General features: G+C 35.7%; 2 protein-coding genes across 3 annotated transcripts in view; one reads left to right on the forward strand and one right to left on the reverse strand.

The window, feature by feature from the left end:
* PI4KA (phosphatidylinositol 4-kinase alpha) overlaps positions 1–25589 on the reverse strand; it is a 60670-nt gene that overhangs the window by 25970 nt on the left and 9111 nt on the right. Inside the window, exons 10-22 of the mRNA XM_083803549.1 lie at positions 24697–24793; positions 24204–24395; positions 23323–23423; positions 22488–22617; positions 20869–21001; positions 20141–20236; positions 19484–19667; positions 18668–18771; positions 17806–17974; positions 15027–15077; positions 2032–2140; positions 1450–1586; positions 701–834 (exon numbers count right to left, since the gene is read on the reverse strand). Of these exons, the coding sequence (XP_083659675.1) occupies positions 701–834; positions 1450–1586; positions 2032–2140; positions 15027–15077; positions 17806–17974; positions 18668–18771; positions 19484–19667; positions 20141–20236; positions 20869–21001; positions 22488–22617; positions 23323–23423; positions 24204–24395; positions 24697–24793 (1637 nt within the window). The remainder of the gene's footprint in view (positions 1–700; positions 835–1449; positions 1587–2031; positions 2141–15026; positions 15078–17805; positions 17975–18667; positions 18772–19483; positions 19668–20140; positions 20237–20868; positions 21002–22487; positions 22618–23322; positions 23424–24203; positions 24396–24696; positions 24794–25589) is intronic.
* On the forward strand, positions 3599–12204 carry SERPIND1 (serpin family D member 1). 2 transcript variants are annotated; one of them, XM_083803567.1, is made up of 5 exons: positions 3599–3757; positions 5722–6609; positions 9942–10215; positions 11156–11300; positions 11699–12204. In XM_083803567.1, exons 2-5 carry the CDS (start codon positions 5754–5756, stop codon positions 11888–11890), a joined length of 1467 nt encoding a protein of 488 aa, XP_083659693.1. In that variant the 5' UTR covers positions 3599–3757; positions 5722–5753; the 3' UTR covers positions 11891–12204. The 2 variants fall into 2 exon arrangements, with proteins under 2 accessions (XP_083659693.1, XP_083659694.1); XM_083803568.1 differs by having other exon boundaries at positions 3602–3757; positions 5738–6609.

Genomic DNA, 25589 nt, shown 5'->3' on the forward strand with positions numbered 1-25589 from the left:
CTTTGCTTCTATTGAATTTGCACAATGCAAGTATCACTTATTAAAAAATTGTTCCTAAAATACAGCCAGTATGTTTCTGGAAACTGTTGTACAAGTTAGCTATTGACAAAGTAAAAATGTGATGGGGGAAGTTTCTACCTACTTTCCTTACTGCTAGACTTTCACCTCAGCTTTCAGCTACACACTTCTTTGCATAGCAGTAATGAATACACTTCTAAAGAAAAAAAATATGTGAATTCAGTAAATTAGAACAGTACAACCTAACACACAGTACTGAGAGGGAAAAACACCATAAAAAATGTTTTCACAGCTCCTACATTACACTAATCTCACAGAAGAGATTATCTTTCAGATATTTTATCCTTCTGAAGAGCAAGCACAAGACTTCAATTCTGCGCAGAAGATATATTACACTTGCAAGATAATTCTCTGAAGAACCCTTTTGCCCATCTTTTATTAGACCCTACAGAGAGGAGCTCCCATTTTTTGGGCCCTGCTATATTACTCCATCCTTTTACCCATCCTCATTTCTGTACAGTTGAATATTCAGTCTCGGAATCTTCCATGGAGTATTTTGACTCAAAATACTGATCCTCGTTTATCATAGCGCCTGGAAATTCTGTCTTTAACACATACAACTTAAAACAACAACAACAACAAAAACAAACAGGGAAAAAGGTGTGTGTGTGTGCATGTGTACCTCATATACTCTAGGCGGTAAACAGAAAGGAGGTAAGTAGACATGGCAAAGTCCAACTTATTGATCAACGCTGACACCTCTGGAGGAGGATCCAAGAGATTTATTATGGTACTCCGCAGTTCATTTAATTCAGCCTAGAGATGAATACATGCAGTTATCTGAAGTGGGAGGACTATGTTAGTTTGTGTTCTGAAAACATTTGCCTTCAGATACTAGTCTTTTTACTTTTTAATGTTCACAAACAATGTGCTAGACCCCCTCTGAATGCAGACTAAGACCAACTTGCTCTAACTTAGCAAGCTGGATTCTTAAAATACAGAATTAAACAGAATTAAACATTGGAATCAAGCTCCCTGTTGAAGTAACTACTAGTTTCCATGCAATACCATGAGGAAATACATTTTGGAAATTCTTTCTCTTTTTCATAGTTCAAGTTTTGTCTGTCTGATAAAAAAATAGATGAAACTGACTATTAAAAAGGCTTCCATCTCCAGAAAGATTTTTTTCTACAGCTAATCAAAAACACGTAGCTGTTACCCTAAATGTTTGCATTAAAACACAATAAAACCAAACCTAAGCCATTTATGTACACTGCTAACATAAGAGTAGTGTAAAAGAGCTGTTTTTCACTAATAGGAGGAAGGTTGAAAGAGTATTGTGCTATGAAATATACAATATATCTTTGTTGGTACATCATGTAACACCTGACAGACATTATGGAAGAGGTAATAGAAGAAATTAATTCTTACAGAAGTCACGGTATCATTCTTCATGGCAGAATTATACTGAAGAACAGATCGAAGTGGTTCTTTGCTTGGAAATGTGAGTAATGGAGACTTGGTGGCAATTTCACATACACCTTCATACCATTCCTCTGGCCAGAGACCTGAAGCACGAGTATAAAGAGGACAGTGGGGCAGAGTAGAAAAACAATGTTAAGATTCACAAAGTTAATCAGCATCATCAAGCTTTGTACCGCTTCCTAGACCCAGTTTTTCACACACTTAAGCACAAACACTCAGCACAAGTAGTTCATGTTCCAAAAATAATACACATTTTCAGGTAATTCTAAGTGAAGCTTCTCAATGGATAAAAAGTTTCTATTTTTTTTTCCATTGTACCACTAGTCTGATCTTCCATTTCAGGAACTTGCCTATCAAAATTCATACTTAAGTCATGGCTAAGTTCCATCTTTTCTTAAGAAAAAGAAAAAAGAGTCCAAGGATAAGTTGTATTGTGCTGAATCTCATAGCAAAACAGATTGGTTATACTCCTGTTCATCGTGAGTTTAAATGCAAGCAGCAATGTTATACTCTTAAAATTTACACTACCTGATCCTTCCACAGCAAAACCCATGAGAACTGAATACAACCAGAAGTCACGGAACAGCTTTTGCAACCTTGGCTTGGCCTCCTTGATGGGTGGTAAGCGTCTAGTGAGCTAACAAAGAAATAAATATTAAAATCAGGAATCAGTGGCAGTTACAATAACCCAATTCCACGTAGAATCATAGACTCACAGAATCGTTTAGGTTGGAAAAGACTCCTAAGATCATCAAGCCCAACCACCATGTAACACTACCAAGCCCACCAGTAAACTACATCTTTAAGTGCCACATTCACACCCCTCCAGGGATGGCGACTCCACAACTTCCCCGGGCAGCACAGGAATCAATTCATGTACCTTCATCTACTCTGATTTAGAAACATAGTATTTTGTCACCTCTGGAAACTAATACTACATTGCTATTGTTATACTGGAGAAAAATAGATTTTTTTAGAATAGCTTAAATATTAACATTCAAGATGCTTGAAGTAAATTTCCTTGGTTTCACACACATAGCACCATACTGATACAGTAATTTCTGAAGAAAATAAGTAATATTATTATACATCAATTGCAGCGAAGAGATCACATGGTCCTTTAAACTGTGTGTTTGAAGTGCCATGCAGCTTTGCTTCAGTACAAAGGAACTCAAAACCAAACAAGTATTAGTCAAACATACTTCTGGTTGCTATTGTTTATTGGCTTTGTGGAAATACATTGAGGCTCCAGTTGGGGATCTTTCATTGTTTGCACCCACGCACATAATGACATCAGTCCTGGGGAATTTACTATCTAAACAAGCAAGTAAAAGAGCATTATTTTCAACACATCTATTAAAGTTCTCTGATACTTTTTTCACAAACAGCTGCTACTGCTGAAGCACAGCTTATACCCTCAGACTACATGATACATAATTTTAGATAAATTTTTAAAAACAAATCTAAGAGTCTGCTACCCTGAAATTGTTACAAGCACAGACTGTGTTTAAAAACTTAAAGGTTCATTAAACTGTCAGCTTTATCTAGTATGACCAGATACTATTACGGCAAACTTTATTTAAAAAAAAAAAAAAAGTTAGATTCTAATATAGCTTGAAGATATTTTCTCTAATTGCACAATAATTCTCTTGTGGTATGAAAACCAACAGTACTTAATAAAATGTTATATAAAGCCAATTTGGGACGTATTTGTAAATCATGAAGCAATTTGTTTATTAAAAAATCCTTTACAATAGTAAAATTAACTTGAGAATAAGCCCTGTGGAGCTGTCAGCAAATGTCTGCACATATCCACACTGACTAAAGTAGCCTGACCATCACAACCCCAGCAGCCTCAAATACATTTGAAGTGACAAATAGCAATATATCCCCAACTCAGCACAAAACAGCAGCAATATGGTTCCTACTAGTCATAAACAGCCAAGTTTATGCGCGTGCTTGACTTTGAAATTTTACATACACACCAATTTTTGCTCAAAGATTTTCCTCAAAAGTGAACAAGTACCTGCAAAGCCATAAAAGTAGTTTAACAAACAACAGACCAAACGATCCAGCAGAGATCACTAGGCAAGGGAGGGATTTTGGCTGACGAAGTAAGTTTAGCAGTGTTTGGTTTAGAGAATGTTTACTTTGGGAGATAGACAAAAAAACTAGCGTCAAAGTTCAGATTTAAACCCTGCTATTCCCCTCACTTGAGCTATTCAACTCATCCTTTCCGTACAGTGGCTTAAAGGTAAGCTTCATTTACATCTTCTGTTATTTTTGGTAGATCTGACACAAATATATATATATATTGCAGAGTGAGGGAATGCTTTGCCTGCGTTGTGGAGCTGAAGGATAATTAAATTTTGGTGAAGACTAGAATATAATGTTGGGAACTACAGACAGCAAACTTACTTGACAAAAGCAGAAAACATTTACCAGTGGTTACTGGACAGAGAATCTCAGCCCAAAGGGCCTGACTTCTGGGGGCGGGGAAAAAAATTAATGAATTTATGAAGAAACAAGCGCTACTGACTCGAGACCTTCAGTCACAACGTAAAATCTTTTCAAACATACCTTCCAGTGATTCTTCATCATTGTAAAAAAATTCATTTTTGATATGGGATAATCATCTTGAATTGTTTTAAGATTTTAGACTTATTGGCTTGAGGGGAGAGTTTAGAAAATCAAAGTTTTAGCTCAGTTACTTCAGTCCTCCTACAACATGTTTGAAAATATTTGACACAAGCAGTGATTTACAGATGTGTATCTATGTATTTTACTTCCACAGAATAGCTCTTTGGACTATTTGCTAATTCACAAAACATTTTAATTGACATATGAGTAATCTTTTGTTTTTATCATATTGAGTGGTTTTTTTCCTAGATTATAATACTTAAAAAAACAAACCCTCAGAACAAGTACTATCAAAAGAGATAGACTTTATACAGTCACCAACTTTCTAAAGTGCGATCAAAAATCAAGATCCTAGTATTCACGCACCCATTTTACAGTCTCAGTTGACATAGTTATTAAACTATTATTTTTATTTTAGTCTTTTGACTGGCACAGAAAGAAATTGCACTTTTTCATATCTGAGATCACTATAGTTATTGCAAGCCAGTATTATGGTGAAAAGTCTCTCAGACCCACCTCTTTTTAGCGTTTGGCAGATGAGTAAGGCTTATGAATTCTCTTCAAATTTTATGTATCTAAGACTAGATTTTGATCTTAAAATCACAACGAAAAAAAGCAGTCCGATAACAGATGAAGAAGAGATCAAGTTTCCCTTTGGAAGAAGCAGGTTCTGCTTGAACATATTCTCAAATAAAATAAATGAAGTTAGAAATCTAGGATCAGAAAAATAGTAAGATTAGAGAAACAGTTATAAATAGGAACTTAAGAGACTTCATAAAGAAAACAGCACTGCATATTTTGCAGTGCTACACAAAAAGTAAACTGAACCTAAACAAAAAGCAGAATCAAGATAATCCAAACAAAAGAGACAGATTTATGTATCACAGCTGCAGAAAGTGTATGTGACCATGGAGTAACACCTGAGTAAGATGATGAGCATTTGTATGTACATTTATGCCTAACACTTCACACAGCACAGCCCCACTAACAATATTTAGTACAGATAAATGCCTTTTCCCAGATTTGTTGCTACATCCCCAGATCTCCTTTATTCCATCAAATTTCAGCTTCACTCATCCAAAAATACTCCCATAAAACTCATTTTTTGCTGTAGCTATGCAACATCTGTTTTGCAAATTCTTCAACACATCTCAGCCTTCTGGTATGCTCCTTCAGTGGATGCCTAGTCCCTCCTCCTGCCAAGCTCAAATCTTTCAGCTTATCTTCACCTTGTATTTTTAGCACACGTTAGTAACACAGTTAGTAAACATTTTAAGTGTTAGTGGTTTATATATAAAGAGTCCAATGTATTTTAGGCAATGAGTTTGTTACCACTGAAATATGTCAGTAGCAACTACTTTTGTAGGAGAAGTTCAACCATTCATTTGGCAGGCTGGAGGCATTATGTAAGCAAAAATGATTACCAGTAAAACCGATTTATCCATCTAATTACACTCTGTCCCACTAAAAAAACTGCTGCTGAATAAAGTAACTACAGACTTTCTGCTCTAACAGAATTCATTGTAGACCTAAAATTAGTGAAGAGAACGAAAATTCAATTACCCTATGCTATCTCAGCTCTGTTGTCTTTCAGGTTGTGACCTGCCAGAATGAAGTTCCTGTTTCATTTGCTTGCCTTTGCTGTCATCATAACCTCCACATTTTGTGGAATCAAGGACTTCAGTGAGCATTTTGAAAGCCTCAGTGATGCACATCCAAATGAAAACGTGAGCTATGATATGCCAAACTTACCACTGGAGTTCCACAGAGAAAACACCATCACTAATGACTTGATTCCTGAAGAGGAGGAGGAAGAGGACTATCTAGATCTTGACAAAATACTGGGTGAAGATGACTACAGTGACATTATTGACGCTGCTCCGTACATTGTTTCTGAAATTCAGCAAGGAAATATTCTTGAACTTTTCCAAGGCAAAACCAGAATCCAGCGCCTTAATATCCTTAATGCAAACTTTGGCTTCAACCTTTATCGGAGTATGGCAGACAAAGCCAACTCTTCAGATAATATTCTCATGGCTCCTGTTGGTATTTCCACTGCAATGGCTATGATTTCCCTGGGTCTGAAGGGTCAAACTCAGCAGGAAGTATTATCGGTTCTTGGCTTTGAAGACTTCATTAATGCAAGCACCAAATACGAGCTCATGACTGTTCATAATCTCTTCCGCAAACTCACTCATCGGCTCTTCAGGCGCAATTTTGGTTATACTCTGAGGTCTGTCAATGATCTTTATATTCAGAAGGACTTTTCTATTCTGAATGATTTCAGAAACAATATGAAAACATACTACTTTGCTGATGCCCAACCAGCTGATTTTTCAGATCCTAACTTCATAACTAAAACCAACGAACGCATCCTGAAGCTGACCAAAGGATTAATAAAGGAAGCTCTTGTGAATGTAAACCCTACAACACTGATGATGATTCTTAACTGTCTTTACTTTAAAGGTAAGTATCTGATATTTCAGTTTTTAGCTGTAGATTTTCTTACTTTGCACTTCACTGTATACTTTAATAGAAACTCCAGACTAAACTTCAATCTACTCTACAGTTCAAAATAGCCTATTGATTCCCTCATTAAGAAGAATCTCTATTATTAACCCCAAATTTGCATGTTTCAGTAGCACACTGATGTTCTAGTCATGCCCTGAAGTTCGCGGGTATTGTACAGGGACAACAAACACTTATTACACCTAAAAGCTTATAGTCTAAAACTGAGACTAAAAAATAACGTATGAATGCGTAACGGCCTCAGAAAGCATGGACTTCATAGGAGTCTCAGACGGTGAAGCAGTACTTTATGTGCAAGCTAATGGTCAGATTCAGTCCTGCTTCAGGTTAGTGGCTTCACTGAAATTGTAAAGGTTGATTTTAGTTACAATACACAACGTTTCTGAAGTATTCAGGATTCACAGCAATGACTATAGAATTTCAGTTTAAAGTATGTATTTTTATATGAAAAGGTGTGATCCTTGTCAACAAGTCAATCAAGGGGACGGAAGACAATAATCAAAACATTATTCTTCTAAAACTAAAACCACATTCACTACTTGGAGTACTTCAGTAATTCCGCATGGACTGCCTACAGCTTGCAGCTATAGGCTCCTACATGTTCCACTATAGGCTGAACAGTTAAAAAGGCTTGAAATACTTTTATTCTAAATATATACCGTTACTAAAAATTCTTACTTTCAATCTCTTTACATTTTATTTTGTAGTCTGGAGTGAGGTTTTTAACATCGGTTATCTCCCTCAGGTTGAAAGTTTGTTTTTTTTTTTAAACAATTTTTTAAACAGTATTAATTGAGCACAAGGTGGGAAGTGCAAGTGAAAGGACTGAGGACAAAACTAAAATCTGTTACTGCCTGTATAAAATAAAATCAGATAAAGTAAAACATCACTAAGAAAAGAGAGATTACCATAATCGGATAGCAACGTTTGGAAGTACAACATACTGCTTTCCATAACTTATAAAGGGAGGTTCCTTTTCCTATTTATGTCCCTGCTTCCAGGAAACAGATGCTTAAGGTCATTCTTGCAATCTGCATTGTCAGCATTTGATTTTGCAACAGTGTTCCGCCAAGTTTACAATGTTACCTTTTTCACTCACTTGCAAGGCCTTACTTCCTTGAGCAATGCTACTTCTCTCATTAAAAGTTCTGGAGCTCTCCTTAGCTCAAGATCCAATGATACCCTATTTTGAAGTGCCATCCAAAATCAACTTATTTGTATCCTTAAGTACATCTCCAATGATAATACCTTGTCATAATAAAGGCATGTCTTTACTGTCAATTAGACCATTACACAATGTGCAACAGATGAATTATTTTTCCTGATTTGATCATATTTAAAATACTCTGTATTTTAAAATACATACTTTGAAATCATTGAATGCTTGCACCATCTCAAAAAAAAAAAAAACAAAAAACACCACCAAAAGTTAAACAGCTTTAGAATTGAAACTTTCAAGTCATCAAGACCAAAAAGACTTTTGGCTTTTTTTTTTCCTTTATGAAGTCCTGTTACTCCAAATTACCTCAGTGTCTGCTGCTGAAGGCTATCATTTCTAACCCTTAAAACCAAAAAATACGTATTCTATATCAGTATCTCCCATTCTTACATCTCCTGGTAATTCCACTTCAATTCAAACAACTTTTCAAAAGCAGGTTCTGCTCCTGGTGTTCTTAGTGTCCCTACCACTCCTTTAAGACATACTAATTTTTGTCCACATCTTTCCATTTATGACATTTACGCTGTTTGTGTCACTACAGAGAACCTGTGTTTCGCCCTCAGAGCTAAGAAACCTGTGAGTATTCTCAGGTACAGAGAGATGCTCAACGCAAGAAATATTGAGTAACAGTATAGTTGGCAGACATCATTAAGTCTTAGGCTCCTTTTACGCTAAATACAATCAAGAATTCGTTGGAAGGTATTTAGTCTTGGTTAGAAGTAAGTTTTAGCCTGCATAGATATCCATTCCACATCTACCTGAGATCTATTCTCCAGTTTGAGAGGGTTTGAATGAGCTTCCTATTCAGTAGAAGCTGGTTATTTTAGCCACGATAGACCATGGCAGCTTTTGATAACTGAAAAATTTTAACAGGTTCTAAACTGCTTCTCTGAGAAAGAAGCATTTGCTTCTTTTGCTTCTCTGCATTTTCTTCTATTGCTTCTCATAGACTAGACACATTAAGAAAATATTAGAATGAAAGTTGGATTTATGTGGATTTTTTGTTGTTTTTAATTTTGTTACTTCACAGTCAGTTTAGAAAAGTCAGATTGAAGGCCTCAGAATCATTTGCAACTTTTTAGAAGGTTAGATTAAAGTTAAATTTGTAGTCTCTCCACATAGTAGCAGCCACACTCCTCATGCATTTGCTTGCCAATGGTGACCTATGGTCTAGAGTTTAAATAGGAAATACCAGTTGCCTTATTTCCACTATGAAATTCTAGCTTTGCCTATTAAGAAAGAGGGATGTTGTTCCAGAGGTACTGTTCTGAAAAGATCAATAGCAATTCGCTTTGAAAAAGTGTTGTGTTTTCTCCCATTCAATTTTCAGTCAATAAATATTTGGGGATGCCCAAAGAATCTCCACGTATCTTTACTATCAGGGTTTGAATCATGCTTTCTCAGCTGCAAAACATGGTGAATCGCATTCTTTGAGAATAAACCTGCCAGATGACATACAAATGTGCTAAAATTAAATCAAATTCCAGTACAGAACTAGGCAGTCAACACCTAAACTCTTCAGGAGGTCTTAACATGGTACATTGATTAGCATAGATGAAGTTAAGTCAAAGTAATGCCTTCAACGTAATGCTGAAATTGGCTATTACCTAGCTCTGATGTACCAACACCATGCTTGAAGCAGTCCACTGCAGTACTGGTTTCAAGTATCAGATCTCTCAGAACATAGAGCTGCGTCTGTTGCTCTGCTAGGTGCGAGCCCTGTGAACTATTTTGCATGTTTATATTTTGTAATTACTAGATTTCTTGTAGGGAAAAGAAGCATGCATGAAGCCGTTTAGGATCTCCAGTCTGTGTTTACCTCCTTTTGTAATTCAGAACATTCAAATAAGACAAATAAGTTAAAAAAAAAAAAAAAATTTAAAGCTGCTTTAAAATTGTCTTCTTATTCAGGCTTAATTAAAATTAATCTCCTTCAGCAAATCCAAATTCACATGAAAGGAAGTTTAATATATGTTGTTATTCTGTGAATATTTTTCTAAATAAGGTCCTGGGGCTTTTTGTTTATCTGTCTTCTGCACTGTATTAACAGGAACATGGGAGAATAAGTTTCCAGTGGAAATGACAACCAAAAGAAGTTTCCGACTGAATGATAAGCAAACAATAAAGGTTCCTATGATGCAGACTAAAGGGAACTTCCTGGCTGCTGCAGACCCTGACCTAGATTGTGGTGTGATCCAGCTCCCGTTTGTGGGTAATATCAGTATGCTGATTGTACTTCCACACAAGCTGTCTGGCATGAAAACCCTAGAAAAGCAGATAACCCCTCAAGTGGTGGAAAAATGGCAGAAAAGCATGACAAACAGGTATTTGCTGAAAATTACACCTTGTTTAAAGTCTTAATATACTTTCTTGATCATATTGGCAATGGCAAATAGACAGCATATAAGATAACACGATATTTTGATTAAAAACACTGACCTTCTAGAAAAAAAGATGGACTTACTGAATTTACAAAAAAAAAAAAATCAAGCCTCAAAAAAGGCTGTTGAGAAATCAAGGGCAGTGGTAGTAAAAAACTCTAACAGAGCTCCAACATTCTTGCTGCTAACTATTTAATCTCATAGATTTATCAGTAAGAACTTTATTTTCTTTAAAGTTTACAAAGAAAATAAAAAAAATAGAGCTTAATAATAACAGATTATTCATGGAGGATAATCTGGATGATATGGAAAGCAGCCTACATTCACTTCAGCAGTATCCATTTCAACAAGTCACGTTAAATCACACATTCAGTAGTCAACTATGCAGACTACAATTTTCTCTCCTGTGAAAAATTATCTTGCCCAAGGCAGGCTATATGACAGACTAGATGGTAGTTTCTCCTCTGTCTTGAGAAAAAGGTAAGAGCTGTTCTGATGTGTTATGCAATTGGTCAGCATATTTCTGTTGCACAGAAGTGACAAATCCCCACCTGAGTACTCCAGAAAATTTGTTAGTTCAATATTTATTAGAAACATACCCAATCATGTACTGAAATGCTTAGAGCCCTATATACTATGCACACAACCAAAGTAAAGCATCATAAATTAAATGCTACATTGACAAATAAACAGTTTGGGGACCGGAATTAATCTTAAAGAACACAGCTTAAAATTAGCTATTCCCAAGTTTTGAAAGTAAAAGTACAGTACAATTTCCTGTATATTTATGCCCTGCTTGCTGAAAATTTTTAAAAAAGTAAAGCAAAGGAGTTATGCAAATACGCATCTCCTTAATGATTTTTTTCATTTTTGTTTTTATTAGAACAAGAGAAGTGGTTCTGCCTAAATTTAAGCTGGAGAAGAGCTACAACTTGATTGGTTTTCTGAGATCCATGGGAATAGAAGAACTGTTCAATGAAAAAGGCGACTACTCTGGTATATCAGATGAGAAAGTCACCATTGACAGGGTATTTATTCCTTTTCTGTTTTAATTTCCTTTCCGATTAAGCTTTATCACCTGAAAACAAAGCAATGCAGTAAAAGTAATTCAGTTTAATAAGCTAACATACTATTTTATAATCTTTCCTGAAGGATAGTGGATGGATGTGGGTTTCTCTGCATGTCTTTATTGTCTGTTTATAAAAAGAGGAATATGTTTGATTAGATGTCAAATTACTAGAAACGGTGTGGTTGGTCAGTCAGTCTACCTAGAACCTAAAAGCAAAGGATTACTGCCACTCTGGGCTGCCAGCAGGGGTGTCACAAGGGAGGCACACGCTGGACATGCGTTGGCGGGCAGGGGGAAGGCTGTGAGGACATCGTTTGATAATACTGAATAGATCTTGCTTTATTTTATTTTTCGCAGTTCAATCACCAAGGCACAATAACTGTGAATGAGGAAGGCACAGAGGCTGGAGCAATAACCAACGTCGGTTTCATGCCTCTTTCTACTCAGATTCGCTTTATCGTTGACCGTCCCTTTTTGTTTCTCATCTACGAACATCGTACCAGTTGTCTCCTGTTCATGGGTAGAGTTGTCAACCCTGCCAAGTCTTAAAAGCAGAGAAGACCTCCAACATGCTTTCATACACAGGCTGTATAATTATGCATTAATATAGCAGTATCATAAAAGGCAATTTTCTTTGTCATATTAGTTAATACAAAAGCCATTGGTATACAAAAAAATATATATATATAAGTGCCTAGAAGTAGTTTCACATGAATGGACTCATAATAGTAGATGATTTGTCTGCAGTGGTTAGTGCCATTTATAAATGCAAGTGTGTTAAAAAATTACCACAAAGTAACTTATACTTTGTGTTCTACTTCACTGTATAAAATGTAATCAATAAAATATTTAGACTAACTGGATTTTTGAAGTTCACCTCTAAATTTGTGCTAGGGCACCTATTTATAATAAATAGGAATAGATAAATCCTAAATACCCAACTGACATTAGAAACCTGTCTCTTCTGGGTATTTTATATAATCTAACACTATTTAGAGTAGGTGCCTGCATCCTTGCTTTTGCTTGCGTCATTTAACATTCAGCAGACTGCCACAGAACATAAATTTTATGGACCAATGTACCAAATAAAAGGAGATAAAAATGTATTGGAAGAATGAAATAATAATGGATCCTCTACTTTTCCCCAGCCTAACTTCAATGATTTTGATACAGTTCTCCAACATTCATCAGTAGAAGCAATTTCAGGCTTAGGCCAACCAGGTAATACCTTAGAACACCTTGTATATTGAAAGCAGCCAGGGAAACCTAACCCTCTCTACAAAAAGTGATTACAGCAATTTCAATGTTTGTTAAGAATTCAAATGCACTCTCCACACACCATCCAATGGACAAATCCTTGCAAGGCCTGCGCTAAGACTGTAAACTTTCTGACTCATTCTGGTAGCAATATGCATGCTGTATACAAGCTTGTTTCACGTCTGAAAAGGCAAAAAATTATCTGCATTCTGTAGTGTATTATTACCAATGTGGTGCAAGGAACAGAGTTAGACTTGACATGTGAGTTATTAAAGTCCATGAATATACTCACCTCTTATATCTTCCATTACATCATAACTTATAAAAGATGCGCCTCACAAACCAGTGATTTTTTTTTATTTGCAGTGTCAAATACTGCATCACTCTAAATACATTTGTATTATAAATGTCTCGTGTTAGCAAAAATACGAAAAGCTATCAACCAACAGTTTAAGGAGTAAGAATTCTCTTAAAAAGGTATTTTTCAATATTAAATTCAACTTACTGATTTTACTTCTACTTGTAATTTTGCATGTACTACAATTATTTGTCCCATACACAAAGCCATTTTAACATGACAGCCAAAGAAAGATTGGTATTAAATGACACAATGATGAAGAGTTGACATCAAATAAAAAGTTCAAATGTTTCTCTATTCCTAGCTGATACTGTTCTTACTCATAACTCCATATGGCAGACATAATTTTCAGTATTGAAGTTTCACAATAGAAATCATTATCATTCACGTACACATTTTGTTTTATCTAAATTAAAAAAGAACAGGGTATTCAAAAGATGAAATTTTCATGTTGCAAATTTAATTAGTATATCAAAGATTAAATGAGATGGATTTTTTTTTTTGAGACCCAAGTAACCAGAATTATTCAAGGTAAAGAGGTCAAGCAGAAAAGCAAATCAGCTACTGCTCGAAACTCATGATCTTCATATATTGTGCAAGAAAGTCAAATATTTGCTTCAACAACCATAATGTAACCATTAACTCTTGCTTCAGATTCTGGCACTATCTGACTATTTAAAGGTCACATCGGTTAAGAAAAATAGTTATCACCAGATATTCAGAACAGATGCATCATCAATAAAAATTTGAAACAGAAAAGTATTTCCATAACTTTTACGTTAATGTCTCTAACATTTTTTAATTTTTTTTTTAAATACACAAGGAATGATCTTGCACTCTAATCAGTGATATTACCACTAGCTTCACTGCACCTCAAAAATACTGCCCACTAGAATATCTCTCTACACAGGACCGGCTAGTTTATTCAAAAATTGGGCAGCTACTGAATAATAGTAGTATGAGACACTTATAAATACATTCCTGGATCCTTATGATTGTTGGTGAATTCATGAAGAGCTTATGTTGGAAACAGATGGAAGAGATGTGGAAAGGAAAGGAACAGTTCTGCAGTCTTCGGTGCTAATTTAAGGCCCTTCTCTTTGAAAAGCTTTAGTAAAGAGGTTTGTGAGGGCAGAGTATGAAATTAATGACTTTTTTATTCTTGTTAATGGATGTGCAATACGAGCAAGTTACAAATAGGCATGCTTACTGCAAGTTTGTAATACATTGTCCCCTTCTGTCCCACTAGCTGTGCAGAAAAAAAAGCCACAGAAGAATATAGCTTCAGAAGGGGACAAAGTGATCTGATGTTTTTTGTCCTCCAGTAAGTTTGCCTATGGATCTTCTAGACATGATTGTTCTGTAGAAACTGTTAGATGACTGAGTTAGATGACTAGTCCTACTGACTTGGGAACCCAAGCTTGGACATAATCAAGTTTTCAGCAGGGGAATCTATAAAGGTCACACATCATTTTTGCCTGGATTAGTAGTTACATTTTATTAAAAAAATAAAAAATGTTTAGACCCCAGAAGTCATCATCCAAGACCAAAAGCAGATAAACATCAGAACAAATGACCATGGAATGACCAGTGTCCTTGCACATTTCCTTAAAAGCCATTAGGATGACAGCCAGTTCAAGTTTCAGGAGATACACAATACTTTTCCCTCTTCTTTTTCTTCTTTTCTCAATCATTTTTTAAGAAGCAGAATTCTCTGTGCTGCCAAACTAAGTTTTATTTTTAACTCTTTTTCTATTAACTTTTGTTTTTCATTGTTCTTAGGCCGCTTTTTCTTCAGGTATGTGCCATTTATTAAGCACTGCACACCAAAGATTATTCAAAGAAATATGCCTTGTGGTATTATTTAGTTCATTAATCTCCTGAATTCACGACAAGCAACAATTTAACTGTGAATCATGAAAGATTAACAGTACTACTATACTACTATATCTTGGACGCTTACTTCTACACGAGTTGTTAAACAAACCATTTGACTCTGCAATAGCACTCGTATTTGATACACGTGAGAAAAATTATTCTGTTTGTAACTACCAACCATTGGATACTCACCACAGCAATGACAGGAATAAGCACACCAAGATTCCCTGCACTACTGGAGGCCTGGAAAAGAAAAGGGAAGTTATCATCAATACGTCTACAAAAGCATTTCTAAAATACTTGGTAGGTAACATTTCAAGCATCAAAAATTCCTACTGTCTCTGCAAATGGATGCCATTACTTCCATCCCTGGGCTACTTAATAGACAGTTATGTTAACTGCTAGCAATAGAAAAAAAAAAAATCCTTTCCCTCACAAAAGCCACTTCCACATGGCTGAAAGATCTGGTTTAAAACAACTATCTGGAATGCCACTGAAGCATTTTAATTGCTGGCAAGCCAACTTAATTCCATATCAAAGTGGCAGAGGACACGGGCAAACTGACAACCAACAAAGAAAAAAATGCTTTTGTTTTGGAGCACAGCATGTACAATGTCTTACCAACTTCAGTTCTTCTTGAAAATGAAGTAACCTAATCTTCAGAATTTCTTTCATAACTTTTTACTCTACATCGAACAAAGAGTGTTCTAGTAAAAACTGCTGTCAGTATCTTCAAAATAAAGAAACACTGCCTCCTAGCTCAAAATTCAGGCTAAATCTGTCACATTTTTCCATTTACAGACAGCCTTAAGTCAGAACAGCAGTTTGTCTCCCATAGCAATTTAAAACGATAACAGTACGACAACATCCCTGTAAAGGGGGAGGGTGGAACCTAATTTAAAAGTATCATTTTAGTGCAATATTTACAATCCGTTTCACCATTTCAGCTCGCTTATCTGTGGTAAAAGAATCTATGAGAGCTGTGCAGAGATGTTTTCCAATATAAACTTCATGGAAAGCAAATTCTGTACATATCTTAGTTCCTTTGTAAAAGCAGAGTTGGCATCCCTGATTAAATGCAGTCTACCTTTAAAGCAAACATTCATTTCTGAGGGATTCACCAAGAGTTCACCCATTCCATAAAGGGATAAAGAAAGAACTTAATACTATTACAGTGTAGCATGCACAGAAGGGAGGGTGGAAGAGGTCAAAAAGCAAAAAAAAGTTTCAAATTTGTTATTGGTGAAATTTTATTAGCAAATATTATACTTAAGTGGAGTATGTATATAATATTAATGCCACATTAATTAATAATTTCCAACTTAAGTCAGTACTAGCTTTTAACACTTGAAATATATTGAGTCCATAAATAGCCATATAAATGTAAGGAAGAATTATTTGAACAGAAAAACATTTGGCCCACTGTGCTTGTTTTTGAGGCTCAAGTAAAAGCATCAATAAACTCAAGTGGAATTCATATCCTCCCTGACCTTCAAAGGGAAAAAAGGGGAATTACAATACAGGTCAACGCAACTCACAGGTGAGAAGTGTGTATTTTGAATTCCCACAGATGTGAATGACCGTAAGTAAGTTCCATTAAAACGAAGAGAATGCACATTTAGTGGCATAAGTCAGGAGCAGGTCTCAAGTAAACCAATTAATTTGCACTTTGTCTGTGGGATATTCGCAAAAATAACAGCAGCGAATGCAAATAAATACAGGCATTTACTTTCAAGTGTTTTATTGAAAAAACTCCATTTAAGGTCTTAGAAACTAATCACAAAGCTCAAATACTGTCTTGCTAGATAACAGTCAAAAGAAGAAAGGCAATCAAGACCTGCATAGCTTTCTAAAGCGTTGATTCCACATGATGATGCATGTTTTTCCCTTCCCTGCAAACCCATGAATCACTAGAGTTCTAGATGTATAGACAGCCCATTCCCCATCTTGCAAAGAGCTACAGATGAGAGTGCTGATACAAACAACAGGTAGGAGGAAAAAACAAGAAGCAAACACACAGATCTTAGATTCCTTTTACTGCTAGGACAATGTGTCTATTTCAAAAGGAAATGTTACCTGTCTGCTTTAACCAAAAGAAAATGTTGTAGCAGAGAACTGCTCTCAAAGCACATCTCAAAAAAAAGAAAAAAAGAGGAAAAAAGCACTATCAAACACCATGAGATTTTTAAAGTTACCATAAGGAATAGCGTAGAATGCCAAGAAGTTACTGTATTTGAATGCAAGGGAGGAAAGATCTCGTTTTCGATGAGTAGGAAGCAACCACATTTTGCTTTTCAAATGATAAGGTAGAACTCAACTGCAGAAGTCAAGGTTAGCAGCATGTTTATGAGCATATTTTAGAGCAAAGAAGAGAGGAAGGTACTGTGGGAAAGGCTGAGATTGTTATATGCTTCTTAAATAGAAGAAGCATATCAAGAATTCCAGATACAGTACTGAAATAGGAATAAAAACTAGTATGAAGTGAGGTGAAAGGCTTCAATAACAAAAAAGCAGAACTCTAAATGAATAAAGTAACTGCATAAAAACTGCTCTTGTAAAAATTCAACTAGCATTTAAATATATGTGTCTTCCAGACCTTCTCATTGACTTTTACAGGCTAGTATATGTTAAATTTTACAAATGACAATTAAAAAAAACACATTCAGAAAGAACTCTGTATCTTAAAGCAAAGCTACTTGAATCTACGCTTCTGCAAAGTATTCCTATCATACAAATTCATCAAAGAGACGAGTCTTGCCTTTCTTAGGCAAGCTTTTTGAATAAACTTGCTCCCTAAATAAAGCACCCTTACAAGTCAGGGGAGATTTCTATTAAGTATATGTTTTTTTTTGAAATGCGTGCAAACATTTGGTTTTGATTCAAAAAAAGGATACAGACTATGCTTAGTAATACCATGTATATAAACATAAAGCCGCATGCAATTAAAACCAAAAAACAGTTAATATCTTACTTTCAGAGCTGGTCCTTTTTCACTTGCTCTCTCACTAGCTCTCTTTCCTTCTAGCCCAAGCTGAACAAACAGTTCCAGCAAGTTCATCAGCAGTTCATCCACAAGGTGTTCTCCTTGAATGTTAGCAGCAATGTTAGCTAGGGCGTTAATGACAGCTAAGGAACAGTGCCTGAAAACGAAAAAAAAATGATGAACAAGCAATTCCTCAACACAAGCTTTTCTACCTTCAGTCCTTTCTCAGTAATGCTGAACAGCAATGCTTTTAGCAGGGCTGCTGACATCAGTTTTTGTGGGGGTATTTTGCGCTCAGAGATTTTTTGTTTCTGTGAATACCGGTAAATCATTTTTACTGATAATTGAATTTTTATTTCAATCAGTATTTAAGTAAAAAATTATTTGTCAACTTTGCCTGTGAATGATGTTTTTATTTATGATGTTATCATTGCCAAGAGGAAATTACTTTCCTTTATCAGATATGGCTACAGACAAAAGAACAGCAAATGGCTGTGTTTCTGGAACGGGAAACGTCTTAGAGCAGAAGAATCAGAATTAGTATCAGTTGTTATTAAAGCTGGGATCACACTGGGTCAGAGTATGCAAAAACAGTGACAGGAATAGTCCTAATAGTTACTCAACTACTACTTTAAAATATATCCAGCTCAGCCCAACTACCAATGAAGTCAGTGATTATCTTTACGCTTCAGTCCCTGTTACAATTATAGTTCACTTACTAAGAAAAGAACAGCATTATTTACAACATCATTTGAAAACCTGCACTGGAAAAGACCGAAAAATCCACGATGTAGAACAAAGAATATTCAGTATAATAGCTGTGTCCCTTAAGTGTATGGATAAACCTTACCTGTATCCATGATCCTTATAATCCTTTGTGGCAGAGTAAACAACTGAACTTGCTTTAACACTGATTTGCTGAAATAGATTCCACACCTCCTGGTAAATATATTGCTGTGAAAAAAAACAAACACGCACTAAGTAGAGTTTATTGAATACTATTTCACTGAAAAATGACCCTGTAAAATAAATTGTTACAAAGTTCTTTAGCTATCTACTGGTACCCTGAGCTATAGTTTCAGCTTCCAAAAACCACACTGTGGAAGTGCTTTCATCAGTGCTTTTAGCTGCTTGGATTTCACAAAGTTTATTCATTTCTTTAACTCCCATCCTTTTTTTTCATCAATTTTTTTCTCCAGGTTTCTGAGTTCTGGCAATTCTTAATTGCTTGTCTCAGAAAAACAAGTTACATTTGGAAAAGGCAGAGTCAGTGTTCGCATCATTCAAGGCAACTTCTAGTTTTAAATATATGGACCTACAAGACTTCTAAGCTGATTACTGATACAAAAAAAGGATCATGCGCATCTTTTGGGCATACAGGCCAGGTTTAGGAATTATTTAACTTTTGAAAACATGGGGTTGGTTTTCTAAACTTTTATTATTTTCTGTGGGGACTAATCTTTACGGGGACAGCATTTTACACATTATTAATTAGCTTTTATTTTCTGATGTCACTGAGACAAGGATTGTATGAGTGTGAACAAGTAAGATATGTAAATACTTCAAAAACGACTGCAAATGCAGTTTTTAAAATACAGGCTTTCCTTTTAACTAAAGGGAAAAAAAAGTCATGAACTGAAAATCTCTTGGATAGTTCTTTCCTTACATTCCCAGTGATGACCAAGCAGCCCAGCTGGTCAATGATGAGCACATCAAGATTAGAAGGTGGCTGGCAGAACTTCTGCTGTAAGATCTGTAGGATGGGTTCCATCATTTTAGGGGTGTCCCTCAGTGCCACTGCAATGTGCCCTAAAGCACGAATTGTGTGGTCAGGAATCAGATGAGCTTCCCTGTTAAAACCAAACAAAAAAACCAAAGTGATACATTTAACTGTTCAGCAGTTAACAAGACCTCAAAGTATGGTACATTTCACATACGAAACAATTCATGAACTAAATTTAAGCATCACTAAACTTTACTATTGCCCCTATACACACATATCTACTCCGAACATTAGCGTTAAAGATGTACATGCATAGGTAAAAAGAAAAAAGCAAAACAAAATAGAAACCAGAACCCACAAGTGCACTGCCCAAGAAACTCACACTAATCTGTGTGCAAACTACTCTGTAAACAACAGTGGAAAGAAGTAAATGTGATCTGCAAAATATTAAGACAACAGTCTGGCCAGCTACTGTAGGACTTCCCCTCACTAATCTCAGTGATATTTAATTCTGAAATAATGCTGTCAGTCATTAAGTTTTAGAATAAGCTTCATGTTCACTGAGTAAAGGAAAATGAGTTTTCGCAATTAACAACTTACTTATCACTCTCCTGTGAGATGTACAGACGGTTAGACAAACTGGCAAGAAAGGCCTCAACAATCACTGAATCTATCGTCAAGCCAGCTTTCAAGCACCTGGAATAACAATGAACAGAAAACATGCTAGAACAGCCAAAGGAAAAATACAACACAGAGTCACAGGAATTAAACATTTCACATTGTACAACTGTAAACGCACACCAAGTATAAAGAAAAAAGAATTTACACTGAAGTCTAAGAACCAATTGCCTAGAACACCACAGATGTATTAAAAAAACCCTGAAGTTTATACTCCTGCTTCTTCCAGCAATAGTAAAGATCGGAATATGCAGTAAGTCAAGTTCAGAATCCATTCCTTTAGAAGCCTTAACTCCTTGCCTCTAGTCACCAACTATTTGTCTTCCCTAAAGCTCTGTGCAGCTGTCTAAAAGGGAAGAAGAATCATTACAAAATAAAAAAAAAAAAAAAGCCCTGGTGGGTACCAAAACATGACTAGCATGAATTACCCACGTGGGAAGCAAAACAATTAAACTAAATGAGTATTTTAAGACTAGGACATAAAACCAAGGGATTGTCTGAAGGAAAATGAGATCACAAAATGAAAAGAGCACAAAGCCTTTATAACACAGAGCAGCACTTTCTAAATGGTCACAATACTCTTCTACTAGGGAAATAGAACACGTATTCCAAAATGGTGCAAGCCTCCTCTGTTACCACACACCTCTTACCTGCAGATATTGTCTATGGCAATGTCACGGAGCTGTTCATACATGGATGGTTGACTTTTCTTGCCAGGCATTACATTTAGAGTAGACTCTGAATGCTCATTGGTTACACTAATCTTGATGTCATTACCACCTACTAAGAATACAGAGTACAGAAATCAGCACCTTTCCCCCCCAAGTTGAGAGTACACAGGCGGAGCTATATCTGGCAAATGCAAAAGAGGATACTTTACAGGTCAGAGAATTGAACTTTGAAATTGCTTATATTGTCAGTACTTTTGTGAGATATCACTTAATACAATATAAATTAATAATAATTAAATACAATCATTACAATCATTCCTAAATTTAGTCACCTCCAGTTTCCATTTTTATCTATTCTGCCTTAGCATTACGATACTGCTTTTGCATTAGCAAGTAATTTAGGTGGAACATTTTCTTTTGGGAAATCATAACTCACTAATACAATTCAAAAACAATAACAAAAGAATCACTGGGTGCCACCAAAACAGTCAGAGGGCTGAAGAACTCTGTTTTAAAATTTGAGCTATAATGTAATAGAGATTGAATAGTTTAAAATTATGAAGCCTCCTAAACACATTGAATCTGCAAATCCTATCTACTCATTTTCTTTCATTCATACTGCATAGAAAATTCTACTCTATGTTGGTCATTATTAACAAAATTTTATTGCAGAATTTTAATGCCACCCTTCTGTCTTTGCTGTCCTGAGCAAGAAGATTCTACAAAGCTGTCAAGTCAGGAAAACCAACATTTTCCATGGCAAACTGCAGTCACAAAATAAAAATGGAACAGTATACTGATAGCCACTTTTTCCAAGATTAACTTTGGACAGAAAACAAGCCTTAAAGGCTTGCATTTTTAAAGATTAGGAAGTTGATTCACAACACTTGCTCACCCCATTGTGCATGTAAGCACACCCTTCTGCACACAGATGCTGACCCACTAAGAGTGGCCAAAAGGTACCAAAGTGCAGCCACACATTTGTCCACCCACTTAGGATTTGCCTTATAAAGCAAACAAAAAATAGCACACTTTTTCATCCACCCTATCCTGGTAACATGCTAATACAAATCTAATATTCAACCTGCAAACTGAAAGTAACCATTCTCTGCTTATCAACACATGCTACACAGTCTACACAATGGGACATTATTTCAACTCCCTGCTGGAAAAAGCACCTGCTTTTCTGGAACTAGAAAAACATAGGTTAGTTCTCCTTAAAGCTAAATAAGCTGACATTGCCAGTAAATTTGTCATAAGACACACACAATACAACCTTCAATAAAACAGCATCACACTGCAATTGCTGGTGATCTCACTCAGGAGAAAAGTGCTTGAGATAAGACTATCTCAGTTTCAGCATACAAGCACAGCAATATTGCTCCTAGAATAAAACGTAGTTCTACATACACTGCTAGCACACAGATATACTTCTACCTTGATTTGCATTCCTCCTCTCCACTCTAAAAATCAAATTCATCTCTATTTTCCCCCTACTGATCCATCATCACAGAACATCTAAAAGCATCAAAAAGCCCCAACAGTTGCAAAATGACCGCTAACATATCCTTTGGAACACGACACCACCCCCCAGTTACCTGTGTGATACTGGCTATGATACTTGTAAAGCTTCACAAGCACTGGGGAAGGTATCACAAGGAAGTCTCTCAAAGATGGATTGACAGAATGAACCACAACAGGGAACCTCTCACATAAACGACCTAGACCCTAAAAGCAAAACAGGAAAAAAATCATTTAGGTAACATATATCATTTGAAATAAAAACTGTGCTGCTATATTCAACTGTAAGCTTGCAACTTCATCTGAACACCAAAAACAAAGATAGTTCTGAGGGATTCAATATTTAGTGTACGACTGAAGACATTTAAAGCCTCTAATTCTTTTAGGTTATCCTAGAATTTGACATGCCACTCAAGCCTTGCTGTTTTCTTCACAATTAATTTCACATGAGGTATATGAAATGAACTGCACAGTCTAAAAATAAAGTTACTGGACAAGTTCCAATGCATACAGAATCCTGATAATTTAGTATCCTAATTTCGCAAAGTACCACATCCATAAGACTGTGTCCAACAAGAAGACAGAAATTAGAATAACCAAGTTTTAGTCTTCAATGTCAGTGATCTGCCAGGCCCAGTTCAGCTGTTTATGTAATAGGCTATAACACTAAATATTTCAGAAGTGAAATATGGGTTAAAAACACTCATCAATATTATTCTTCAAGAACAAGCTGAGCTAAGTAAATTTTGAAAGCATTACTCTTATGCAGATCTACTTTCAAGACCAAATCCCTAAAATCCAAATGAAGAACACATTGATGGAAAGTAATGCAAACAGGAGACATAAAATGCTCTTCTAGCAACCTGCAACTCCCTCCCCAATATAGTCATGCCAAATACAGTAAAAACAGACCTGCAAACAGCAAATTAGCAGCGGCAAATGAGCAATGATGACTTTGCTGGAAGTTTTTGACTGCAGCTTCTCTGATAACTTGATGCACAGGTTTTCTGCACCTTAATACCAAAAACCCAACAGAAAAAAAAATAAGTTTGTCAGATTTGTTATTAGGCCACACACAGCTCAATGTTATTGGAATGCCTAAAACATGAAGAAAATTTATCATCTTCACTCCCTTTGTACTACAACTCCTCAAAGAGATTTAGTACTTTTTCTGGAAAAAAAAAAAAAAAAAAAAGTTGTGTTGGAGTTAACACAAAATCAGCATCTGCACTAACCAGCCCTGTCAAACACTATGATGGAAAGAATGACAGTATTTAAAGTTGATTTTGAGGGTACTTCACATCTGACAGAAATGGATTTTTGCAAGGGTCAAAGGAAAAAAATGCTATGTGTACTCAGAGGATGTGTAAGAATAACACAAGAAAGAAAGAAATTTGAGAAAAAGTGAGAAAGAGTTTACCAATACTGATAGCAATGAAGAAAAAACGTTCCCTTTAATGAATCACTAAGAAACTTTTAAGACACAAAAAGCAATAATTGAAAACACAAAACAAACTAGAAAATAAAAAGCAAAACGCAGCAATTGTACTGTCCCTTCTAAATGAGCCAATAGGAAGTTTCTGATTTTGTTTCTGTAAAGAGATGTCTAACTACTTGGCCAACTAATTCATTAACTTCTTGATGGAAGTTTAAGGTGTACATTCTAATAACTAAAAGTATTCAACTGAAGTTTATTTATATTTCTCTGAGCTTTCAAAGAGCTTATAAGTATTCCTACAAGTTAAAAATAAAATATTAACCAGACATTCCAGAGACAGAAAAGCATTTTTCACCTTGCTCATCTTTCACAGCCCACACCATGAGATCCACACAGGCAGCATTAGCCTGACAACGCAGTTTTAGAGGACTCAGCTCATTGTGCAGTCGGTCAACATCATGAAGGATTTTCTGAAGTTCTGATTGACTGGTGTTGAATTGTTCAAGCACAAAATCATGGATTTCCTTCACAAATGAAGTGGGAAGATCTAAAGAAATAAAAGGAAATAGCATTATAGTAGAAGAAAGGGAGACAGTATATCAGAATGAAAGCATGTGTGAAATTAATTGCCAATGTCATGAATGATTTCATGAAGTTTATGCCCGTACCTAAAAAGATAAAATTTGTAGCAAAGTCCACCAGTAATCAGACAATTAAAACGCCATCTGTTAATCATTTCAGTGGTGTCATAAGAATTTTTTTCTCTATTTCCCTAGCACCTTTACATGGAAACATTTCAAAATACATCAGAAATTACATGGCAAAAAATAAATAAATAAATACTATACCTTTCATATAGTATAATGTGTCTCTCAGCATTTTAAACTGCGCAAGATAAAGAGGATCACTGAATGTTTTATAATAGAGATCAGTGTTAGCACCTGTCTGCAAAAGAAAAGAAACAACCATCCAGATTAAAAAGGCAATATTTTCCATAACATGAATAAACAAATCTTCTCATTCAAGTCACAATTTTTACCCCACAATGTAAACAGAAAGACAAGTACAAGCACTTTAACAACTCTACAACCACCATTAAATAAGATTCAGTCAGTCTTTTGATTTGAAAAGCTCATACGTGTTCTCAGTATTCTAATAATAATAAATAAAAATCAAATTGATCATTTTACTGAGACAGCAAAGGAGTAACTGAAGCTGTCTCCACTTCGGCCTGCATTTCAAATATGGCAGAACTTGAAAGATGGCTGGAGAGAACAGCACCTGCATTCCCACACAGTTGAACATACTCCTTTTATGACAGCTTTACACCTCCAATGAAATGGGGCTAACTCCATAATATGTGGTACAGGAACACGTATGCCACCTCTAAAACTGAAGGTCCAAGAATTGTAACGCTATGACATTTCTTGAAATGATACCTACAAGAGCAGCAGTGATTTCCAAGCCAGAAGAAAAGAGAAAAAACAAAAAACACACACCACATTTTAACTACATGAAAAAAGACAATAGTGTTACTGAAATAAGCAACAATTCTACAGTCTGAGCCTACAGTAAACCAGTTTGGGCAACCACTGCTGTAATTTAGTAGGGTAACAGAGCTCAGGTAGCTGAATAATTAAAGAAAATAATTATTTCCTTTTTTGTTAGTGAAAAATATTCTCTCCCCTTATTTTAACACAGCCCAGGGCTAGATTAAAAAAACTGAAAGAGCAGATCAAAC

This window comes from Anser anser (assembly GCF_964211835.1).
Source record: "Anser anser genome assembly, chromosome: 18".
Classification (NCBI taxonomy): domain Eukaryota; kingdom Metazoa; phylum Chordata; class Aves; order Anseriformes; family Anatidae; genus Anser; species Anser anser.

Coding starts and splice junctions, on each gene's coding strand:
- SERPIND1 (XM_083803567.1), top strand. CDS start 5,754: ATGAAGTTCCTGTTTCATTTGCTTGCCTTTGCTGTCATCATAACCTCC. Junction 10,216..11,155: donor CAGAAAAGCATGACAAACAG/GTATTTGCTGAA, acceptor TGTTTTTATTAG/AACAAGAGAAGTGGTTCTGC. Junction 11,301..11,698: donor AGAAAGTCACCATTGACAGG/GTATTTATTCCT, acceptor TATTTTTCGCAG/TTCAATCACCAAGGCACAAT.